The sequence below is a fragment of the Nilaparvata lugens genome, chromosome X (genome assembly GCF_014356525.2).
Source record: "Nilaparvata lugens isolate BPH chromosome X, ASM1435652v1, whole genome shotgun sequence".
Taxonomy (NCBI): Eukaryota; Metazoa; Arthropoda; class Insecta; order Hemiptera; family Delphacidae; genus Nilaparvata; species Nilaparvata lugens.
In genome coordinates, this window is record NC_052518.1 from 105,488,605 (window position 1) to 105,511,901 (window position 23,297).

General features: G+C 34.7%; 1 protein-coding gene across 5 annotated transcripts in view; it reads right to left on the reverse strand.

The window, feature by feature from the left end:
* Positions 1–6,040: 6,040 nt before the first annotated feature.
* The window catches only part of LOC111049418 (U3 small nucleolar RNA-associated protein 6 homolog), a 47,951-nt gene continuing 30,694 nt past the window's right edge, over positions 6,041–23,297 (reverse strand). For 2 of the 5 annotated variants that reach the window (XM_039442965.1, XM_039442964.1), the window contains one exon: positions 9,486–9,618. Coding sequence is in view for 3 of the 5 variants with exons in the window: in XM_039442961.1 (XP_039298895.1) it covers positions 6,216–6,358; positions 7,914–8,184; positions 9,382–9,534 (567 nt within the window). In the remaining 2 variants the exon portion in view is untranslated. Of the gene's footprint in view, positions 6,359–7,913; positions 8,185–9,381; positions 9,619–23,297 lie in introns of those variants that run through there. The other 3 variants (XM_039442963.1, XM_039442961.1, XM_039442962.1) reach the window with 3 other exon arrangements.

Consider the following 23,297-nt stretch of genomic DNA (forward strand, 5'->3'; position numbering starts at 1 on the left):
CCTTGTTTGCTGCATTACAACAGCTAGTTTACTCATCTAGCCAAGTGTTATCCACACAAGGGTTTACATTGTGGCAAACTGTTTATTCCCAAACATCAAGTGCTTCAACAAATCCCCTGACAAATCTTCCCTTAAATCATAACATTGTTCTTGTAATGAGCACATCACTTTTCAAATTAAAGAGTACTTGAGAGTACATCTATAAGGTCCTTCATTATAAAGGCAGTGGAGAAAGATAGGAGACAGCGTTGTTGGTTCTCTCTCTGCCTTGCCACTACCTTCATCTATAGAGGTTGTTTAAAATAATCAACTCTATTTTAGTCTTCTTCTTCAGAAAAGTACTTTTAAGAATTTATGTATTCCACAAACAACAATGAATCAAATAGTTGCTATCTGCTTTGTCGAATGATAGACAAGGATAACAACACCAATGTTAATCAAATACAGCCATTACATAACGTGGACGACCACACTGGAAAACATAAAGATATTTTGTTATTTTTGTCTCTGCTATAACTGATGCTATCTATTGGTAGGAAAACCGTACGCAAATCCTCATAGAGAGAATTTTTTCAAGCTGTAAGGCTCTATTATAGTATCTTTTTTCTAATTCAACAGCTGCAATTATTAGAATGACAGGATGACTAATCAACATTCATTTGTTTGTAATTATTACTTATCTGGCGCAGGGGAAATAACGAATTTAGAGAGGACAATAGAAGTTTCTTCAGCGATGCGACATTGCATTGACTAAGCTCATTACATTCATTGTCTGAAACGGAGAAGTATAAATAAAAATAATTTCACTCATCAATCTCTTATAACAATACAGCGTGATTTGTTTTGAAAAACACAGTAACTCACAAGCTGTATTCGTTCTTCAATAACAATTTTGAGTTGATCAGTGGTATTCATTTCTCATTTGATTAGAAGAATAGCCTAATTGAGGATGAATTTTATTTGATTAATTCATGAATATCTCAAATTATTTTTAGGATGAATCTAGAAGATAGATGAATGAATGTGAAGCTAAACCAAATTATGTTTCAAATCAAATAAGATATCTGAGTTATATTGAAGTATTTTATCAATGCTATTATTCGATGCAATTGAAGTTGATTTACACCCTATAGTTTTCTTATTCATGTATAAAATGTTGACAGTTAGACAATAATGTGTTGAAAATGTAATTAAATATGTGACGAATCATGTGATATTTGCACCTGTGATTATTAACAACCTGTTTTCAACTTGCATTAGTTTGTTTATTATTAATATTTTCTCAGTTCAATTTTGTCATCTCTACATTAAAACATCCAATCATTCATCCAGTTTTATTTAACCTATATCATAGGAAAGCCACAAACCAAATTTCCTATAATACCCCGACGTGATGGACAGCAAGCATTTTTACATAATCATTTCTCGTGAGTAAAGTTACCTAGATAAGTTACTTTAAGCTATCCACTACGATGGATGAAGAACAAATTTCTGCTCGACGTGAACAGTTTACAATTCACAATTACAGCATCAATTGGCTCGAGAATTTGAAACTCTAAATATTATTTTTAAAACTTTGCTAACCCACAAAAAGTTTCCAAATATTCATGAAATTTTGCATTGAACATTTTCAAGTTTGTTTTTGAACATTTTTTTGAAGGTGGATAGAAAGTTTTAATTTCTACAAAAATAAAATTTCATTTCTGAAGAATGAATCAAGTAGTGAACATAATAAAAAGAAAACACTTTTCGAATACCGCCAAGCATCTGGACTGAGAGAGCAATATATCTCGATGAAGCAAGTCTCAATGGAATGACAGTATTTCAGGAATGGGAAAGATGAGTAAACATTCAAGGATGAAACACTTGGTTTATTTACTGATGCTTCTAACCACTCAGTTGGAGAATGCTTACAACTGGTTGAAGGTGTATGGCAACCTCTTGCTTTCTTTTCAAACAAATTATCTTTGAAAGAAAGTTGCTGGCCAGTATACTATCGCTAGCTACTTGCTGTTTATGTAGCGGTACAGCATTTTCGCCACCACTTAGAAGGACATCCCTTCACTATCTACACAGACCACAAGCCTCTAATCTATGCTTCCCAACAAAACTCCACAAACTCAACCAATCAACAATCAACCAATCCAACTCAACCAATAAAATTATCATTCATCTCTGAGTTTTCGATGGATATATAATATGTCAAAGGTACCCAACTTCAGAAGATAACACCAGAGAATTCTTCCCTTTCATTGGAACGTGTACTCACTCCTGGATGACCACTTACTGTGCTCTGTGATGTATCTACAGAGAAACCTTGACCGTTTATTCACAAGTTTTTAGACGACAAGTCTTTGACAGCCTCCACAACCTGAGTTAGCAACCGATTTAAGGTTTCCATTGGGTAGCCGTCTAGTTGTCACCCCGACTACTTGACACCTGGTCATTTTGATGACTGAACCAGATGTAGAACACAATTCTAAACACATTTTGTTCAGTTATATTTTCCCGTCAGATGAACCGTTTATGAGTAAATTGAGCCTAATGCTAGAACAGTCAAATTTTCATTCATCAATGAATGATATGGCAGATGAAGCTATCAGTAGTATAATATTGTTGCTTTTGGGACAACTCAGGTCAGGACAACCTTGAGTTGTCCCAAAAGTAACAATTGGGTTTCAAGGTCACCCATAGCGTTGTAGTATAAAAATGGCAATAAATTTCACCCATAGCGTAGTAGTATAAAAATGGCGATAAATTTCACCCATAGCATAGTAGTATAAAAATGGTGATAAATTTCAAGGTCACCCATAGTGTAGTAGTACAAAAATGGCACCCTTCACCTCAAGGTCACCCACGTCAACCAAACCTAACCTCAAGGTCACCCAAGACGACCAAACCTAACCTCAAGGTCACCCAAGATGACCAAACTTAACCTCAAGGTCACCCAAGAGGACCAAACCTAACCTAAATAAAAAAAAAATTAAAAAAATTTGAAAAAAATGAATTGCTGATTCTTATTCCTCAAATCCTCTTCACCCACATCTAGTAATGTAAGAAAAAGTGATCATTCTATAGAATAATATACAAGGAGCTTGAATCCAAACAGTAGTGAGATATCCTCTGGGTAGCATGTATGCTTTCAGATATGAATTCTAGAGTGTCATCAAATCATTGTATCACAAGGGATATATTTTCCCAGTACAGCATCATCCAATAGTATTCAGTCAGTCACTGTTCAGTCAGTGTTCACTTACAGCTCGCTGGAAGCTGCAATGAGCTTGGATATAGAAGTATACATAACAAACAACAAGTAAATAGATATCCACCGTGGTGTAGTGGTTAGCACTTCTGCTTTCCATTCTAGAGGACTCAGATTTGAATTATTCATAAGGACCCGGTTTCGAATCTTTATTATATATATGGGGATGTAGGATGTTTGGTTAAGGAATGTAGGTAGGTAGAGTGTAGGTGTAATTGTTTGTTAACCATTACACCACAATGGATATCTTTTGTTGAAATAACTTTTTTCAACTATGACTCAACAGGAAAGTTTTCATGTTTCAACTGGTCTGTATGACATCATATAATAGCCAAGTGATAAGGAAGTTGTTGAATAATAACGAAAATGTGCAAGTATATAGTATTTATTAACAAATCTCAATTATTGAAAAGAATATGCAAATGAAACAGCTTCTCTCCTCTTGTATAATCATTGGTCCCATGATACCTCTCAGCTGACGGCTTCTCATGCTCTCAAACTTTGCACGGGCCATCAGGTACATCACAAGAAAGATCATCATCATAGAATTTGTAGGATGTGCACATAATTCTGGAAGCAACTGCCTTGTGAATGATTATTTCAAAAGCTGGATCACCTGACTCTCCATCCTCAATCCTGAATCTCTTAACCCGATCAGTGCCTTCAACCAGTGGAAAGCCCACAAATATAATCTTCTCCTTGCCCAATCCTAGCAGAGTCAGTTCTTGGAGACTGTGGGAAGAATAAAAATATCGTTTTCTTTTCTCTACCCACTACATACAAAAAAATATATCCTCTGGTTCTGTTGATACTGACCTTTAATACTTACCTTTAACGCCTTGTTATCATTAGTAGGAAGAAGTATCATATTCTATATAATTTAAGTCTTTAAACATAAATCCTCTATGGTGTAGTGGTTAGCATGTCAGCTTTCCAAGTTGAAGGTTCCAGGTTCGAATCCAAGGCGGTAAAGGTAAGTATTAAAGGTCAGTATCAACAGAACCAGAGGATATATTTTTTTGTATGTTGTGGGTAGAGAAAAGAAAACGATATTTTTATTCTTCCCATATACATTTATTTTCCATTATAAAACAGAATTAGTCATTGAAAATCCTGTTCTATATTTTGTGGTCTCCTGATAGACCTCTGCCAACCTTTCCTCTCATTCTGAAATGCTGCATACTCCATCAGTTTGTACAGTATCCCGAAAAGCAGCACTGTAGATAGTATTAGTAGAGCAGGGTCTCCTGAACAGCCCTCTGTAACTCTGAATCTCTTCACATATCCATCATCTCTGCAGTATGAGAATCCTGCAAAGGTCACCTTCTTGTTGTTGCTGATAAGAGTTAGACTCTTGTCACCGCATTCAAATTCACACCAATACTTTCGGGATGAACGATCATCAAAGATCAATTCAATCTTGACATCCTCATTTCGCCAATTATAGACTTTATCCAAATTTACAACAGCTACTTCACTATACTTGAGACTGTAGATAGTATCCAAAGGTACTCGTTGGCTATCACCAAACAGAACATAACCTTTAAAGTATGACATTGTCAACAGTTAGCAATTGACTGATTTTCATATAGGTAAGAAATCACCTTACTATACTTTCAACAAAGGCTGTTTCAACGACCCCCACTCCACCTCCCCCTGTCAAATGACTAATGGCCACGCCCACCAGTCTTTATCAGCATCCTGTTCCAACAAGTCTTTATGACATCATCTCTCAACTATCTAACTATAGATTAACTATAGGCCTTGGATTCGAACCTGGAACCTTCAACTTGGGAAGCTGACATGCTAACCACTACACCATAGAGGATTTATGTTTAAAGACTTAAATTATATAGAATATGATACTTCTTCCTACTAATGATAACGAGGAATTGAGAAGTGAGTCATGATGGGGTAACATCATCATAGACCTGTTGAAACAGGAAAAGTTATCCCCACCAGCACCACCACCACTTTTCTCTGTTTGGTATAAGACGGCTTGTCAGCACTGAGAGGTATTCAGTCTACTGCAACATGTTGTCAAACAGTGAGCTATGTCTGCGGGATGCAGTGATTGAGCTTGAGGATGAACTACATAATCATGGTATTATCTCGTTGACAGACTTTTTCAACAATGCAGGACATTTGGAATCATGTCCAGATCATGAGTCTTACATTTGTGCTTGCTCCAGACTTCGGGATAAATGACATGCAGTTGTCAATGCAGTAAGCGTGGACAGTGTCATTCTCTATAGAAGAGGTGATATTCACAATCCATTGGTAAATACAGCTGTCAGCAATGGATGTGTGCATCAGTTCCTGACCAATGTCTTCACCCACACTATGAAAAATATCAAGGATGGGATCAATAAAGTTATAATGCAGCATTGCCCACCTGGACTTCCAATCAAGTTTAGTGTGCTGTTTGATGACACACAAGTGTTGTTGAAGACATTCTTCAAGCTGGGACACAGCATGGTCACCATTGTGGATCTCCAACAGATGCCTGACTGGAAGAACAAGGATGTGAAAATTGTACTGAACTTTCTTGATACACAAGAACACAATTGGTGTGAATTCAAATGCGGTCTCCAAGAACTGACTCTGCTAGGATTGGGCAGGAGAAGATTATATTTGCGGGCTTTTCACTGGTTGTAGGCACTGATCGGGTTAAGAGATTCAGGATTACTCATTATACTCATTATTCATTACTCAATATACTCATTAGGTAAAGATGATTGGGAACTCTATTTAGTGAAGATATGAACTTAGAAACATTAGTTTTTTTCTCAATAAATGTAAAGAGACAAAAATTTCAAATGAAAAATAAAAATATTGGATGATACTCAAATGGAAGCAAACTTGTTCAACTTGCGACACTGACAGAACATCAAATTATAATTGTGATAAAGTTTTTTTCGAAATGTGTGAATTCTGTTTTGGAGAAACGAGTTCATTTATTGAGTTGATTATACTCCTCCTTGAATTGCTCCACCAATGACTTGTTGAGATATGAGCAAGCATCGTTGTAAAGGTCTCCCATCTGTCCAGGTTTTCCGTACTCCTTTTCAAATCGGAAATAGTCTAGCCATATTTCTGTAAAAGAATAGCACAACATGAAAAGGCTGTACATCTAAAGGTGTGTACTAAGATGTGTACTAAGGTGTGTACAGACCTATACGTCACGAGCTCATTTTTCATCAGCTGATGCTATGCTTATTATATCTGTATCTAAGCGGTTGCACAAAAGCTGGTTAAATTTTAACCGTGATTAATTTCACGAGAACCAATCAGAGAAACCCTTTTTGATAAGAATGCTGCTCTGATTGGTTTTCTTGGAATTAATCACGGTTAAAATTTAACCGGCTTTTGTGCAACCGGCACAAACTGTTTCTGTACAAATACAGATATGAATTGTTATAATGTACAAATACAAATATAATAAGAACAGCACTAGCTGTTGAAAAGTGAAATGCGCGATAAAAGCATCATAAAACTGTTTAACTGTCTTGTTTTAAAATCACTGCTGTTTTATCTTCTATGAAAGGTACTCAACCTAGTGCGAAAAAATCATTCATTTCATCATGAATCAACAGTTAATATTACATAAGATATACCGGAATCAGCTATCTGAAAATTAATTATTACATCAATGAAAAATATATCTTCTCGACTAAAAAAATTGATTATTTCAAACAAGAATATTGGTCATTTTTTGTGTATTGGAATATGGGCTTTAGTACACTCAACAATAAATTTTCCACTTTTCGACCGAATTTGACTTATGATGCATGATTTTGGACCGCCTTGACGAGCCGAGAAGAATGAAATGTAGTAATATGAAATTGAGCATTGTGTCAGAAGTTATAAGTGTTTGAAATTTTGATCCTTGAGGTGTCCTTAAGCGCGCCTCTCCACTAGGAAATATTGAAATGAAGTGCATCTAACGGGTGATTCTCATAGAACATAATCTTATGAACTTATGTCATTGTGCGAAATATCAATGTGAAGACTATGTAGTTGGTGATGATGGTTGAAGCTGAAAATTAGGTGTTTTTCACAATATAAGGAGCATTGTTGTCAGGTGTACCTGGAAATCTATATGAGATAGAGCGCTCTACCTGATCTCAGATTGTAGAGCACAAAAATACGCCCAGAAGGATTTTGCCTAGCAGAGAAGGGCAATCAGAATAATCCTTAAGCTTAAAAGATGTGACTCAGTAAGATTGTCTTTCTCGCAGCTTGGGATTTTGACAATATATATTTGATGTCATCATGATTTTTAGGAAGACAAATTAAGAAATGAGAAACCAGACTCACAGTTACTATACCAGTTATGGCAGAATTGCTGAGAGACATAAATTGAATCTATTTGAGAGGAAAACAGTTTTCAGGGGAAAGTCATTTTTTACAAAACAGCCAAACAATTTGAAAATTTAAGAAAATAATAAAAGGTTTGGTATTAAATTGAAGGAATATTTGGTAGGCTAATAATCACCGCATTCGTTACAGGAGTTTGATATAATTGATGTGATGACATTTGTTTGTAATTAGTATTTAGGCTACGTAAAAGTTTGTGACACTATTCATATGTATTTGTACAAGTTTAATGAATAAAGATTTTTTCAATTTAATTCAACTGAACGTGTACCTTTATTATCAGTTCCGAAATGAATGCAAGCAAGGACGTAGTATATGCGAAGACAGGCTTCATTGCAGTCTTCCTGCATTTTCTCGTACTCAATCATCTTATGATGCAGTTGGAGGCAGGGAGGAGATCGCTTGGCCATTTTTAAATAGAAATCGCGAGCTGCACTAATGCCCTTCTTCAAAACAATCCACCCCAACCAAATCACTCTGAAATGGTTACAGATGGCTGGTTGATTCTCCATATTGGATGCTTTCTTCAGAAATTCATTAACCTGAAATTGCAAATGAAAATTAACTTTATTAATTTACAAATTATTTTAAATTTTGCATTGAACTCGATGAATATCTTTCTAAACTTTGAGCGAACCAATTATATAAATCTTAACGGAAATTTCTTCATCTCAACGTTATTCTGCCTTTGAATAATACAACAATTAATACATTGAACAGCAATTCATACTGACAGTAATTACAGGAAGTTACAGATACTTACAACATACAGGAAGTTGTAGCAGCCGAAGACCATAGATTCAACAGGAAATTTGCAACGAAAAGTGTCTATAGTGAGGTCCACGTTATAATGACAGTATTTGATCAACTTTGGTTTTGCTATCATTCGACAAAGCCGGTGGTACTATCCTTTTCTATGTCCGCAGCGATGCCAATTATGTTTTTGACAGTGTAGAAATATAATTAATCAATGAAGAGAATCGGCATCGCTATTCTTCTATCTTTATCCACTGCCATTATAACGTGAACCTCACTATAGTAAAATAATCTGAGCAACCAAGAGAGTTAGTTGCTACATTATTGTAATGTTGGTAAATTTGTTTTTATGAATTCCAATTTAAAACATGAAGCTTGACACAATAATCCATCTACCTAGTGTAAAGTTTTTAGGCATTCACGTGGACCCCAAACTCACATGGCAACTTGATGTAAAATATACAGAGTCCCTTGAAAGGTGTAACAGCCGATGACCATAGATTCAACATGACATTTGCAACAGTCATTTTGCTTTGCCTATCGGCGGAGGGCCACTAGACTACTATACCACCCAATCAAAAACATCCAACATTCACGAAAATGTATCTTTCCAAAAGCAACAGATGCTGTTTTGTATCTTCTCAAAAGCAACGTGTTGCATCAGAAAAGATACACAAGGAGCTTTTTGGAGTTACGTCCTTTTAGCACAACTGAGCCTATGGCATTCGATCAACATGCTCTTTCCATTGTTAATGATACGTTGCAACTCTCTCATTCATGAAGAATCTCTTTGTGAAGGGAGCTTCCTCCATCTAGAGATCTAGGGTCTCTGAAGCCAGATATTTTTGCAAAGCCGTGAATATATCTTATGAACAAAAGTTCACCCTACGAACCATTGATCGATTGAACTATAAATGATTTTCTATTTTTATTATTTTCTTTTGTGTTGAATTGAATAAAATTATTGATTGATTGAAACAGACCTTGACTTTGTGCTTGGTGGGATCGTTGGCCAGCCAATAGAGCAGCATATGTTGCCAGAGCGGCAACGCAGCATCACCCTGCAGCGCGAGGTTGGCCTCATCAAGGATGGCGGTCGCCTCACCAACCTCGTCCCAAACCAAGTGCATGCGCATGCGCAGCTCCCATAGTGTAACGCTGCCGCTGATGTTCACGGTCGCCTCCTTCAGCACCACACCAAGCCACTTCTTGCCAAACTTCTACAATACAATGACAATAACAATAAATAATAATAATAATAATAATAATTATTATTATTATTATTAAACGAAAATCCAAATTAAATGCTGGAAATCACCCCGAAGACTTCTGCTACTGTGAATATTGACAACAGGCTCAACAGCCAGATGGAAATTCGATGAGAGCCACCATCCAAAAATTCTTTGCAAGCTCGGGAATCGAACCCGGAACCTCTTAATTGCCAGTCAGGAATGCTTACCCTTATACCAAACTGACAATCTCTGAAGCCATAGCGGCCAGCCAGTCTACTCCTAGGTCCTAGCAATACTTTGAACGAGAATAAATTCCTTCAATTAATTTTATTACAATAGCTAAGCTTGGTTTAAATACCTTAGAGGTATAAATCTTGGATTTATAACGTTATTCATTATCACATTCTTCTTAGCAAACACAACAGATAATTTTCTTTTTGGAGCTCACATTAAAACCAACTTGTTTGTCCCTATGTCGCCGCTAATCACATGCCAATTTAGTGGCAAGTAGCCATTTAGACAGGGAATGTAAGCGGAACGTTGACGAGGCATGTTCTTGCCGCATGCAACTTGTCAGCTGTCTATATTCCTCGCATTCCCTTTCTATAAGCCGCTTTATTCGAGAATGACTCTCACGAGTTGAAACATATTATGCACTAATGAAATTAAAAAAGTACTGTACTGGATGATATTTTTATTTTATTTCAACTGATAAATTTGAATTTAAGTGGCAAAATTACTGTTTTCTATTTCCTTCAAGTAAAACTAGAGAAAATATAGCATAAGGAGATTTCCCATGGTATAGGTCGTTTATGTTCCAAATGTCATTACTGATGAGGTAAGAGTGTAAGAACGACACAGTATGAGAGCCTACACGCGTCACATAGCTTCAACTACTATAGTGAGGTTCACATTATAATGACAGTGTACGATTGACAATACTGTTGCTGTCCTTTTCTGTCATACAACAAAACAGATAGCACTATCTCTCTCTCGCTTTGCAATGTTGTCTATTTGCCAGAATATTTTATATTTACTTTTGACAGTGACTGTACAAAGCAGAACAAACCATATTCTTAGCCGCCATTTTTTTTCTTCATTCTATCAAAATACTTGAGTACACAAGTCGTATAATTGATTTAAAATGTATTTTTGAAACAATGAAATAATTTTTAAACATTACCTTATGAGAAACACAAATTAAAATACCTGAAATGACATTTTAAAAGTTGATAACTAACCATCCTAGATTTCATCCATGCTTAAGTTAGCCTACCCGTATAGGTTAGACCTACACGTACCGGTATAAATAATATTGAAAAGTTATTTCAGAATTAATCCATTGAAATTACTTATTTTTAAATAGAATTTCTATTTTTATATTATTTTTAAAGGAAATTGGAATAGAATATCTACCAAATAACTCAATTTCTGTTGTTTTGAAATTCAGATTGTTGTATCACAGCTTTTTAAATTAGCCGCCATTTCAGGTTTGTATAAAAATCCGATCTCAGTCATGAAAGCAAATTTTTGAATCAAATTATGAAAAAATATATTTTCTTGATCAATTTGACATAAAATTGATTATTTTATCAAGGAAATGATAATTATTATTAGATTAAATTTAATGGGAAGAATTGAGTAACAGCTGTGTACAGTCAGTGGCAAAATGGAGAGACTTGGCAACGTTTTTCTCCTATCTTTCTTCACTACCATTATAGGACCTCACTATAGGACTATCTATCGTCTTGAGATAACCGTGAAATTTTCAACATAAGCGCCCTATAACATGGGATATCTTTTTCTTTTCTCTATTATTATTTTTGGATAAGTTCTATTTTTCTCTATTATTAGATTAAATTTAATGGGAAGAATTGAGTAACAGCTGTGTACAGTCAGTGGCAAAATGGAGAGACTTGGCAACGTTTTTCTCCTACCTTTCTTCACTACCATTATAGGACCTCACTATAGGACTATCTATCGTCTTGAGATAACCGTGAAATTTTCAACATAAGCGCCCTATAACATGGGATATCTTTTTCTTTTCTCTATTATTATTTTTGGATAAGTTCTATTTTTCTCTATGAGAAAACACTGCTGCCTCAATCACTGGTTTATTGAGCTGAGTGTATATTCACGTGCCACATGTAACGTGCCAGCTCTACATTCCCTGTCAATAAAGGGCATTTTTGACAGGCAATTTAGAGCCGACACGTTACATGTGGCATATACACATGAGCTCAACTTGATGTAACAGTAATTGAGGCAGCAAACTTTTGTCTTGTCTTATTATTTTTTTATTATTTAATCATAATATTACATCGGAAACAACAGGTAATAACCCAAATATGTTTCCTTAACACAAAAATAAGTACAGTATACAGTTTAATCAAAACAATAACAAAAAATACTAAAACTAATGTTTGAATAGAAAAAAATTACTTCTAAAACATTTCTTAATGAAGTTGATGGTGAACGTTTTTTTATGTACTATTGCTATCTAGTCATATGACTAAAGAGCAAATTTTACTAAATTTAGAACCTAAGGTATAGGTAACCTATTTTAGGTTAGAACCTAACCTACTAAATAAAAATAAAATACAGTGAAACTCACTAGAATCTCTTACTTCTAATAATTATATTATGTACTTAAATTAAATAACTGTACTATAATGCATGATTTCATTGTTTCATACAATCACTGCTCTGCTTTTTCACTTGAAACCACTTGCACTACACTAATTCAAATGGTTTCCTCCTCTTCAGCCTCCGCACCAATCCTCCGTTGTCTAGCAGCTGGATTGCCTCGACGTTGTTGTGTTGGTAGAGCCGTGCATCATGACTCTCTGCATACCGCTGAATCTCACAGGATACCAGGTTGACTCCCAGATCTCTATGGATGTCGCTGTTCCGCACTTACCAACGAGCATCAACGATGTTTCTGAGCACCTTGTTTTGGAATCGTTGAATGATGGCGATGTTAGTCGGTTTGGTGCAGCCCCACAGTTGGATACCATAGGTCCAAACAGGTTTGAAGATCTGTTTGTACAGGAGAACTTTATTTGGTATTGGGAGTGATGTGTTTCTTCCAATAAGCCAGTAGAATTTATTGTATTTGATGGTGAGCTCTTCTTTTTTCTTTTTGACATGCTCTTTCCAGCGAAGCTTAGCATCAAGAGTCATACCTAGATATTTAGCAGAATTTGCATGTGGTATTTTGATATTATTTAAGCTGATTGGATGGTACTCATCAGCTCTCCTGTTGGTGAAGTTGACGTGAATTGACTTGCCCTCATTGAGTTTCATCCTCCACTTACTGGCCCAGTCCTGTATTCTGTTGACCGATCTCTGGAGCTTTTCTGTTGCAGTATGAACATCGCTGTCGTCTGCATACGTCGCTGTGGTACTCTCCTCCAGAATTTGGAATATCACTGGTGAAGAGAAGGTAAAGCACTGACCCCAAGACACCCCTGTGGAATTCCTGCTTTTATCTCTCTCAGATCAGAATATGAGTCCTCATACTTGACTCTGAAGTACCTTCCATCCAAAATAATATGATCGTAGTATTTCTGTGAATTGCTTGGGAAGCATTTCATTTAACTTGTAAAAAAGTCCCTCATGCCATACTTTGTCGAAGGCTTGCCCTATGTCAAGAAAAGCTGCTGAACAATTTTTTTCTTCCAAACTCTTCTCTATTTATTTATTTATTTATTTATTCCTTGAAAAAGCATTACAATAATTCACAATTTAGAAATATAACAACAAAATGAATCAATAGGAAATACAAATAAACATAAGGAACTACTTCCCCAAAAGAGCAAGCTCGAGCTTGGGGAAGGAGCAGCCGTACTTTGACTACTTACTTATGGGTCCGTATCACAGAGACAAGTTCTCACAGAGACAAGTAGTGTTTTTGAACGATATTAGTGTCACAGAGACAAGTTTCATAGGAACAAGTGGTTTTATAAATGGCAGTCTCACAGGAACAAGTTCCCACAGAGACAAGTTGAGTCTCACAGAGACAAGGTGAGTCTCACAGAGACAAGGTCTGTTTCACTGGAACAAGTAGTGTCAGTGGAACAAGAAGAGGGGTAGAGTCCCATTCGAACAAGTGTAGTGTCACAGAGACAAGGCCAGTCTCACAGGAACAAGGTTGGTGTGGTGTGTTGCCTACACATGAAGATGAAGGCATTCAATTTGCTCTAATAAATTGGATGTCATCTGTTTTCACTTAAAAAATTTTATCTCAAGAACGAAATGTTGTATTGATCTGAAATTTGGCATGAATATTTATGCTATAAAGACTCAACTATAAAAAATAAAAAAAAAAATTTCGTTGAAATTTTTCAAAATGGCGGCCATTTTAAATTTTGATGGCGAATATCTCGAAAACCGTCCATTTTACAGAAAATTTACAAGAGACAAAAAAGTTAGCAAATTTTTTCACAATTCCAATGATACCTAATTTATTAAGATTGGTCGAAGAATAACAGAGAAATTAATTTTTTCGTACTGCATGCATGACCACTTTTCACCATTTAAAGATCAATATTAATTTTTTTTATAATTTCATGAAAACCGTTCTTATTACAGAAATATACAAGAATAACTTTCCTCCAAATTTTATTTTACATTGAAAAATATTAATTTCACTCAAATCGGTTCACTGTGGATCCACAGTGGATCCTAGACATTCAGATTCAAATCTATACATAACAATTGATTCCCCTTTTCATCCAGGATATTTGTGGTTTCTTAAAATTTCGATTTATTGACCGAGCGAAATGAGTTCTAAGATTCAAGTCGACGGCTTTGCATTTCTCTTCATGTTTATATGTTCCGCAATTACGGCGAAACGCAGCAATAGATTACCATGAAATTTGACAGGTATATTTCTTTTTAAATTGTGCCTCGATGTATATACAAGGTTTTTTGAAAATTTTGCATTTTAAGGTTAATACAATAGGTAAAGTCTCCTTCGAACGCCAATATTACAGTAAAAATCAGAATAGAATCATCCATAATAATTCAGCTGTTGAGTGGATTTTTAATTGCATGCAATAACGCATGCAATTAATATATCAATGTAACTTAGTAAAAAATCAGCTGTCGTGTTGACTATTCATTGCATGCAATGACGCATGCAATTAATAACGGAAAGAAATCATAGTATTTTCTCTCGACCTTTATCTGCTTTCAACTCGGTCTGAAATGTTGCCAGTAAGTTGAAGGAGATTAGATTTTGATGTTAGCATATTTTTGATACACTAACCCCAACAGCCATTAGCCGTTTTCACACCGACATCTTGCCGACACAACATACAAACAGGATTTACTCTTATGGACAGTATGAGACGAGGCTGTGTTTTATAACTGCGCGAGGTCTACTGTTCATAGAACTACTAGTCCAGGATTAAAATGTTGTTTTACCAAAATCATCAAATATTTAATAATTCGATACAATGATACATGTACAAATGTGAAGCTGACTTGCACCGAGGTAGAATCAATTTAATCTTAAATAATTTGAAATATATTTCAAGTTGTTAGGCTTCATTAATTAATTGAACACCTATTTTATCACTATGTGTTATCAGAACCTATTAGAATTATGTAGATTGCCTTCAATGAATAAATTGAGTTCCATGTAAATGTATTATTTCTACCAAACTCCAAAATAACTATTTCAATGTGACTTTTAATTGTTCAGTCAATATAAAATAATTTTGATTCTGCAGTAACTTATACATGAGTGATATCAATGTAAGAAAGAACAGATTATATACTTCTAGATGAATGTAACAATATTGGAAAGATGTTATCCAACGGTATTTGAATAACCCCCTGACTGTTACTGTATGGGAGTACCACCAGTAATTTATAAGTTTTCAATTCGTCAAAAGAGTGGTTATAGATAAAATAGTGTACTCAACGGTTATAATGTTCTCCTATCTATATTTTTTCTTCTTATTATTGTTCATCTTCTTCCTCTTCTTTCTTATTCTTCTGTCTCCTTTTTCTATTATCTTCTTCTTCTTCTCGCTTGTTCTTCTTCTCCGCCTGTCATCTTCTTCTTCTTCTTCTTCTTTTCTTCTTCTTCTTCTTCTTCTTCTTCTTCTTTTCTTCTTCCTCTAGCTTTGTCCGGCAAGGACTGATTTGTTTTTGTATTATGGAGTCCCTTTTGTATAAGGTACCAAGAACAATAACAGAGATATTTCCAGGGCTCTAGAGAATAATAATACTAATCCCCTCTGTCCTTTTGCTAAGTTGAAACGTGTAGCAACGTGAGTTGAAATGTATAAGTTGACCTAAATTTTTGAAGGCTGATCTTCGAATTGATAAAATTATAGAAACATGATCACAAGCAAATCCTATATAAGAATATAATGGAGATGGAGACTATTCCTTTTAACAGAATCATGTTTCCTCATCATTATCACCATCCTCAAATTATACGAGTCGATCCATCCGGCGTATTCACGCATGATGTGTGCAGAAAATCTCACTCACACTGACTGTACAAATGTGAGATTAACTATTCTAAGTCAAGGACTCTAAGACTCTCTGTTGTGAGGCCGGGTGATATAATTATTCTCGAGTGACGTTTTCATGTGAAAATTTAGATTTTTCTCCCCTCACAGGTTTTTACCTTGAGCATTATTGTTCTAAAAAAATTGTGTATCATCTTGTTTTTATATGTATGTAAATAATGTGTGTGTATGTTGAACAATAAGAAATTTGAATAATCAAGATTGATATCCAGTTCTTCAAACTGAAAATAGATGCAGACGTGGATAACAAACAAATTAAACATAATTTTTACACCTCATATATGCAGTTTCACAATTCTGTAGACAAAGTTAGAATAAATCAATAGAACAGTTAATTTCAATAGTGCCATGTACTATGAAAAAAAAATCAAAATGGTACTGGCTCAGTAGATCAAGTAGAATAGAATAGTAATTTAAAAAGAACTCAGATATCCAAAGTTTCATTGACCGAGCGAAGTGAGGTCTAAGATTTAAGTCGACGGTTTTGCATTTCTCTTTATGTCCAAATATTTTTATGTTCCGCATTTACGGCGAAACACGGCATTAGATTTCAATGAAATTTAACAGGTATGTTACTCTTTAAATTGCGCGTCAACGTTTATATAATATACAAGGTTTTTTGAAATTTTGCATTTCAAGGATAAAACAAAAGGAAAAAGAGTCTCTTTCAAACGCCAGTATTACCGTAAAAATCAAACTATAGAACTATTCATCATAAATCAGCTGTCGAGTGGACTATTAATTGCATGAAATGACGCATGCAATTAATATCCCAATGTTATTTGGTAAAAATCAGCTGTCGTGTGAACTATTGCAAGCGATGAGGCATTCAATATTGATAACTTAAAGTAGTTAGCTTGTTATTTTCTCTCGACTTTTCTCTGCTTTCAACTCGGTAAGTAACCGGTTCCAACTCGGTCTGGAAACGGTTTCATTCAATCTCTCAGTTCATTTTACATAAAGTACGCTGAATTCAACGTTTTAATTGACAGCCAACAAATACCCGTAGGGCAGGAGAACTGAAATTCAGACGAAATCTTTCACTCTGTATAATTTGATAACTAAGAATTTCGGACCCATGTTAATTAGAACTTTTTTTCTTCTTTTGATGTGATCACTCCCTGGATTCTGGGCACCTTTTTCCAGAACAACCTGTATAACGTTCACTTGTATACAAAGTATCAATGTTATGTTATTGTATCCTTGAGAAGTGACTTTTGTCAATGCAATTATTTTGTTTGTGACATTTTTGATTCTTGAAATAATTCGACGGATGATCAACTGGTACTATTTTTATAATCTAATTATAAAATATTGTTGGCATCGTCGCCAGGCTTGGGTCCTCTTGCATTCAATGCTTTCTCGCTCTTCTGTTTATTTAATTTTGTTTTGCTCTTTTATCTAATCATCTATTTAATTTCCACCCAGTCACTCTGCGCTGTTATGTTAACTATATCTACCCATTTAAATTAGAACTTTATAAACTGTGATTAATTGGACTCGATTCATTTTAACAATTACAAATTATTTCTCAAAAGCTTACATCACATCGAAAGAATTACATCAAATCAAGCACTAGATTTTTATTAATATGATTCCTTGTGATATTCATCGAATAATAGATATGAGGGGAATAGAAACTTTAAGGGAACGTATTTCACTGGGACAATAAGAATTACTTAACTTCTGATGGAGATTATTATAAATGTTAATAATAGTCTAAGTGTATATTACATGCGGTTAGATTTTATATAATACTCCATATACGTACTTGAACTTGAAAATAATGATGATGTGGGTACTTACTTGGCACACTCTTCATCAAAGATGTGTCGTGGCTCTGTTGTTTCCCTGGAACAACGTTGCAATATGCACTCCCTCAACACGGTAACACCAACAAACGTTGGGTTGGGAAGATGATTATGATTAATAGTGATAAGAAAACTATCAAAAGTTCTATTTGCCATACGAAGTGGCATTGAGGCGCGACTTGCACACTCGCGTACATTACATTTTAAATAGATACGCGTTTGGTCGCTGGAGGTCACCCGATAGAAAAATCCATCGTCTATATGATATAATGTAGTATTGCGGAGCGTTACGATTTCCTTGACCAATTCCATGTCGACTGAATGTGTTTTGTCAACTATTAGATGCTACTATACGGTAGCATCCTCGTAGAGGGGAGGCAAACAATACTGAACAAAAATCTATTTTTTCCAGGAAGGGTACAATATAGAAAACACATGTTAAATATTTCCTGCCGCCAAAGTGCAGTACTTTATACCTGGCAATAGAATTTTTAGAAATAGAAGCATTTGATTAACTTTGGTTTTACGCTTCAGTGAACATAGTCTATGAGCAGGGTAGTTCTACCTGGACACCACCGATGACAAATTGACCGGGCTTTCCAGAAGTACCTAACGGGAAACATTTGCTTTGTTTTATGGAAGCAAGGCATTGTAATACTGAATGAGTATTTATAGTTCTATAAAGCAAGGCCTTTTGGTTCTAATACCCGAGACGTCAGTCTGCAGATTGTTGTTATGGAATGCAGAAAACTTCTTTCACCAACCTTAGACAATAAATGCTGTTTCAAAAGATTGAAAAGATAGCATGCCGCTTCCAAAATCTATGGATATGGTTTATGTACTATATATATATATATATATATATATATATATATATATATATATATATATATATATATATATAATATATATATATATATATATATATATATCTGTGAGTGTAGCGTAAGGGACACACTATTATTCACCCACCATATAGCATATAATATATCGAACTCTGTCACTCCCACTCAACCACATCACTCTCTTACACATACCCTTTCCTTCGGGCTCACTATCTCGCACTCTCTCTCTCTCTCTCTCTCTCTCTCTCTCTCTCTCTCTCTCTCATGATAATGAAATAAAACGCAGATTTCTGTCTTTGACACTAATATCATGCTTTAGTTAGATCAATTATGTTTCAATTGCCATCTAAATCTAGGTGAACTATTTGTAACACATAAACTAATAATTGAAACCACCCTAAATAAACCTTGATTAGTCTCAACCGATATGGTTTACAGTAACTTTAAGGACATGACAATAAGACAATAATTGTGGGTTGGAAACGTAATTTTGAATATTTATTATAATAAAATATAATCCCATTTTTCTGGTGCTCCAAACTCGTTATTTAATAATAAACCTACAGTTTAAGAGCCATCACTGATAAATATGTCACTTAGTATAAATACAGAAGAACAAAAATCATAAACCTTATTCCGGGACACTTTCTCATTAATTCTTAATTCTCGTATAGCCTATGTGTATGATAAACGAAATTTGAATTTGAAATCACAACATTTTTTGAAAAACATACAGTTTTGAATTACGTGCTTATTCTACGAAAATTGAAACCCCTTTCTTAGCTGGCGTCTAGGAATAAGAAATATATTGACCGATAAATACAAACAATTTGGATGTTGATTAGGCGAATAGGCCTTGTCTAAAGGATTCAGCTTATAGTCTGTTATACAATAAATGAGCAATTCAATTCATAACATCTTAGTAGTCATCTTATGAATAGTGTAATCATTCATCAAATCAGTCTTATCAAGTCATAATTATCATCACCCAGTACAATTGAATAAATTAAGTCATACATTGAAAAAAGACATAAACTATTTATAAACTCACAGCACTGAATATCACATTTTCAACAATTTGAAAATTAATTTACGGAACAATAAGCATTTTCATTCAGAATTACATTTAGTGCGTTTTTTGATTTATTCAGAGGCAAGTTTCTTCTAATATAAGATAAAGGCAGATTATTGAACATGGAGTACACTAGATAGGAATAAATTTCAAGCTCTTACTCAATCTGACATTAGGAGTTACAATACTCTAGTAGTCCAGATAACAGTAGACCTCACCGGACATCCTTTGCAATGTGGTAACAAGAATATTCAGCCATCTACTAGAAATGCTATCTACTAGGAATAAAGTCATTTTAATAATATCAGGGCTTTTTTAAAATGTTTGCCAATGGCCCCAATAAGAAATCTGATCAGGCTGGTTGGAGACTTCCAATCAACCATACGATCACATTTCATTACATTACATTACCAGGGCTACCAGACATTGTTTTGCAGTAGTCGTACTATATCATAATGGAAAAAGTAGAACTTTGATATGAAAGTAATGAACTCACTCCGCTACAAATAAAATCTATTGGTGTGCTAATCTAAATGTTGCACTACTTCAATCCTGTAAAAATGAATACCGGTGTAATACTTATTCTGAATTGATGGAATCCCAAGTCCCATTGCGCTTATGATAATTTTAAATGTTGCTTTATTAACTCAGTAAGTTCAGAAAGTTATTGCTCAGTTGAATCAGAGCTACGATTAAAAAGATGATTTGGGAATTATCAAGTGGCATTTTTTGTTTTTCACTGGGATTTTCATTTTGTAACATGTAGAGACGCTTGTAGAACAACAATCTGTTAAATTTTTTATGGGAAAGATTTCATGAGAAAATGATGTTTTTCATTGACATTATCATCCGTAACTCGGAACGCCATGATAAATCTTGGCATCTAAAGCTGCGTTTACACCAAAGTTATTAACGAAATGTTAATAACTTAATCCTCACAGATTATTATAGATTGAACGGCACATGAAAAACACATATGTTCATCATGTGTATGATAAGTTATGTTCAATCTAATAGAATCTATAGAATCTATTGGTGTTGACGCAGCTTTACTCTGTGACTGTCTGGAGTTAATATTATATCAATTTGAATTTACAATTCGAGACCGCAGCTCGGAAAAAGAAGAGATGATTAGCTCATAATATCGGGGACCGAGCTTCGCTCAGGAGTACAAAAGCATAAACAATTTATTACGAAAGAAGGAATTATAATGAAAAACCATTTTGGCCATGTGGTTTTTAAGAAGCGGTGATGAATAGGTCAGTGGTAGGCTATTTGGCTTTTATATATTCCATTTCATATTCATATTGATTATTCTTTCGGGTGGAAGGTTATATGTATACGTATTAGATATATTGGAATAGTTATCTTGGAGTTTGGTAGAAATATATTACATTTGCATAGAACTCAATTTATTTATTTATTTAAGTTATCTTCTATCTAATTCTAATAGGTTACCAACCCATCCCTATCTTATATGATAAACCTTCAATCATAATCATATACCTGCATGATTAAAAAACAGCAGACATTCAATTTACTAGAACAAATAATGGAGTGCCTTCAAGTTCAGATGTAGGCAACACGCCTAACTTCTTCCTACATTCGCTACCTTGTCTCTATGACACAGACCTTGCTTCTGTGAAACACCTTGTTCCAGTGGGAACTTGCTTCTGTGAGACTGCCATTTATAACGCTACTACTTTGGACGGAGACCTTGTCTCTATGAAACTGCTTGTCTCTGTGGGAACTTGTTCCTGTGAGACTGCCATTTATAAAATACTTGCTCCTGTGAAACTTGTCTCTGTGACACTAATATCGTTCAAAAAACACTACTTGTCTCTGTGAGAACTTGTCTCTGTGAAACATCCCCTTACTTATTATTAATTAACATTACAGTATATACATTAACAACTAAAATCAAATCCTTTCAATAAACAAGATAAATCAGTGATGCTATAATAGATCAATATATTTACATACAATATGTGTTAGAATGCAACAAAATTTGTAAATTATAATAAATTATAATAATGACCTGATATTGCCTAGCCCAGTGTATAACATGATATAAGATGTGGTACAAAATGAAATCTATTCAAATGGAATAATTACTATACTAATGTAATCCAGAAATTCTCGGCACTATCCCAGCCATGAGAGCTAACCAGATACTTTTTCAAATGTAGTCCAAAGTTTTTTTGGGCGAGTAAACCTCTCAAATTACTTGGAAGAATATTAAAAAATAATGGAGATAAATATATGAAGCTACGCTGACCAGCAGTAGTCAATAATCTAGGAACAGTAACCAGACCTGACTCCTCCCGTCTTGTAATAGCACAATCCGTTCTATTAATGAAATGAAAAAGTGATAGCTTCTTATAATATAATATGATGTGTTTCAGGTATATCTGTCAAATCGGTAGAACTGAAAATTCCAAAAAAGCCAATCTTGTTGAATACATTCTATTCTTTTTCAGAATAATTTTTAATATTAAATTTTGTATTGTTTTTACTGGTTTTAGAACATTTGTATATGCACCACCCCAACCCACAATACCATATTGGAGCAATGACTGTGCCAGTGCATAATACACTATCTTCATGACTTTCATAGGCAAAACAGAACGTAATTTCACAAATAAATAAATAAGTTTTCTAGATCGTGTAGTAAGCTGCGGCAAATGTACATCCCACTTTAAATGCTGATCAACCATTACTCCAAGATATCTGATACTGCTAACCTTCTCTATTTTATTACAATTAACTGAACACCCTAAATCTACATGACTAAGACAATTTGGAGAATGCAAAACAAGTGACATATTAACTGGCTGATTCTGTATATTCAAGGAAAAAGAGATGTATTTTGTTTTGGACAAATTCAGAGTCAGTTTTCTTCTATCAAGCCATTTTTTTACTTCTCCCAGTCCCCTAGCAGCTGAGTCATATGTGCTAGCCCAGTTTTCTTCATGAAAAATTAAAACTGCATCGTCTGCAAATGACAATATTTTCCCATTGATTAAATTAAGGTTACAAAAGTCATTAATATAGATCAGGAAGAGGCAAGGTCCAATCACTGTTCCCTGCGGGATTCCCATTTTAACAGATTTATATTCACTAACAGTGTTATTGACTCTAACACATTGTTGCCTATTCTTTAAATAACTGCAAAACCATCCCAGTGCCACATCCTCAAGACCAAGGCTACGGAGACAATCAAGTAGACGATCATGGCAAACTGTATCAAAGGCTTTTGCAAGATCAAGAAAAATAGCTATTTGTCTCCTACCTACATCCAAGTTTAAGATTGTTTCTTGAACAAAGGCAGCAATTGCTTCCTGTGTTCCCATCCCCTCTCTAAAACCAAATTGATTTTTTGACAGAA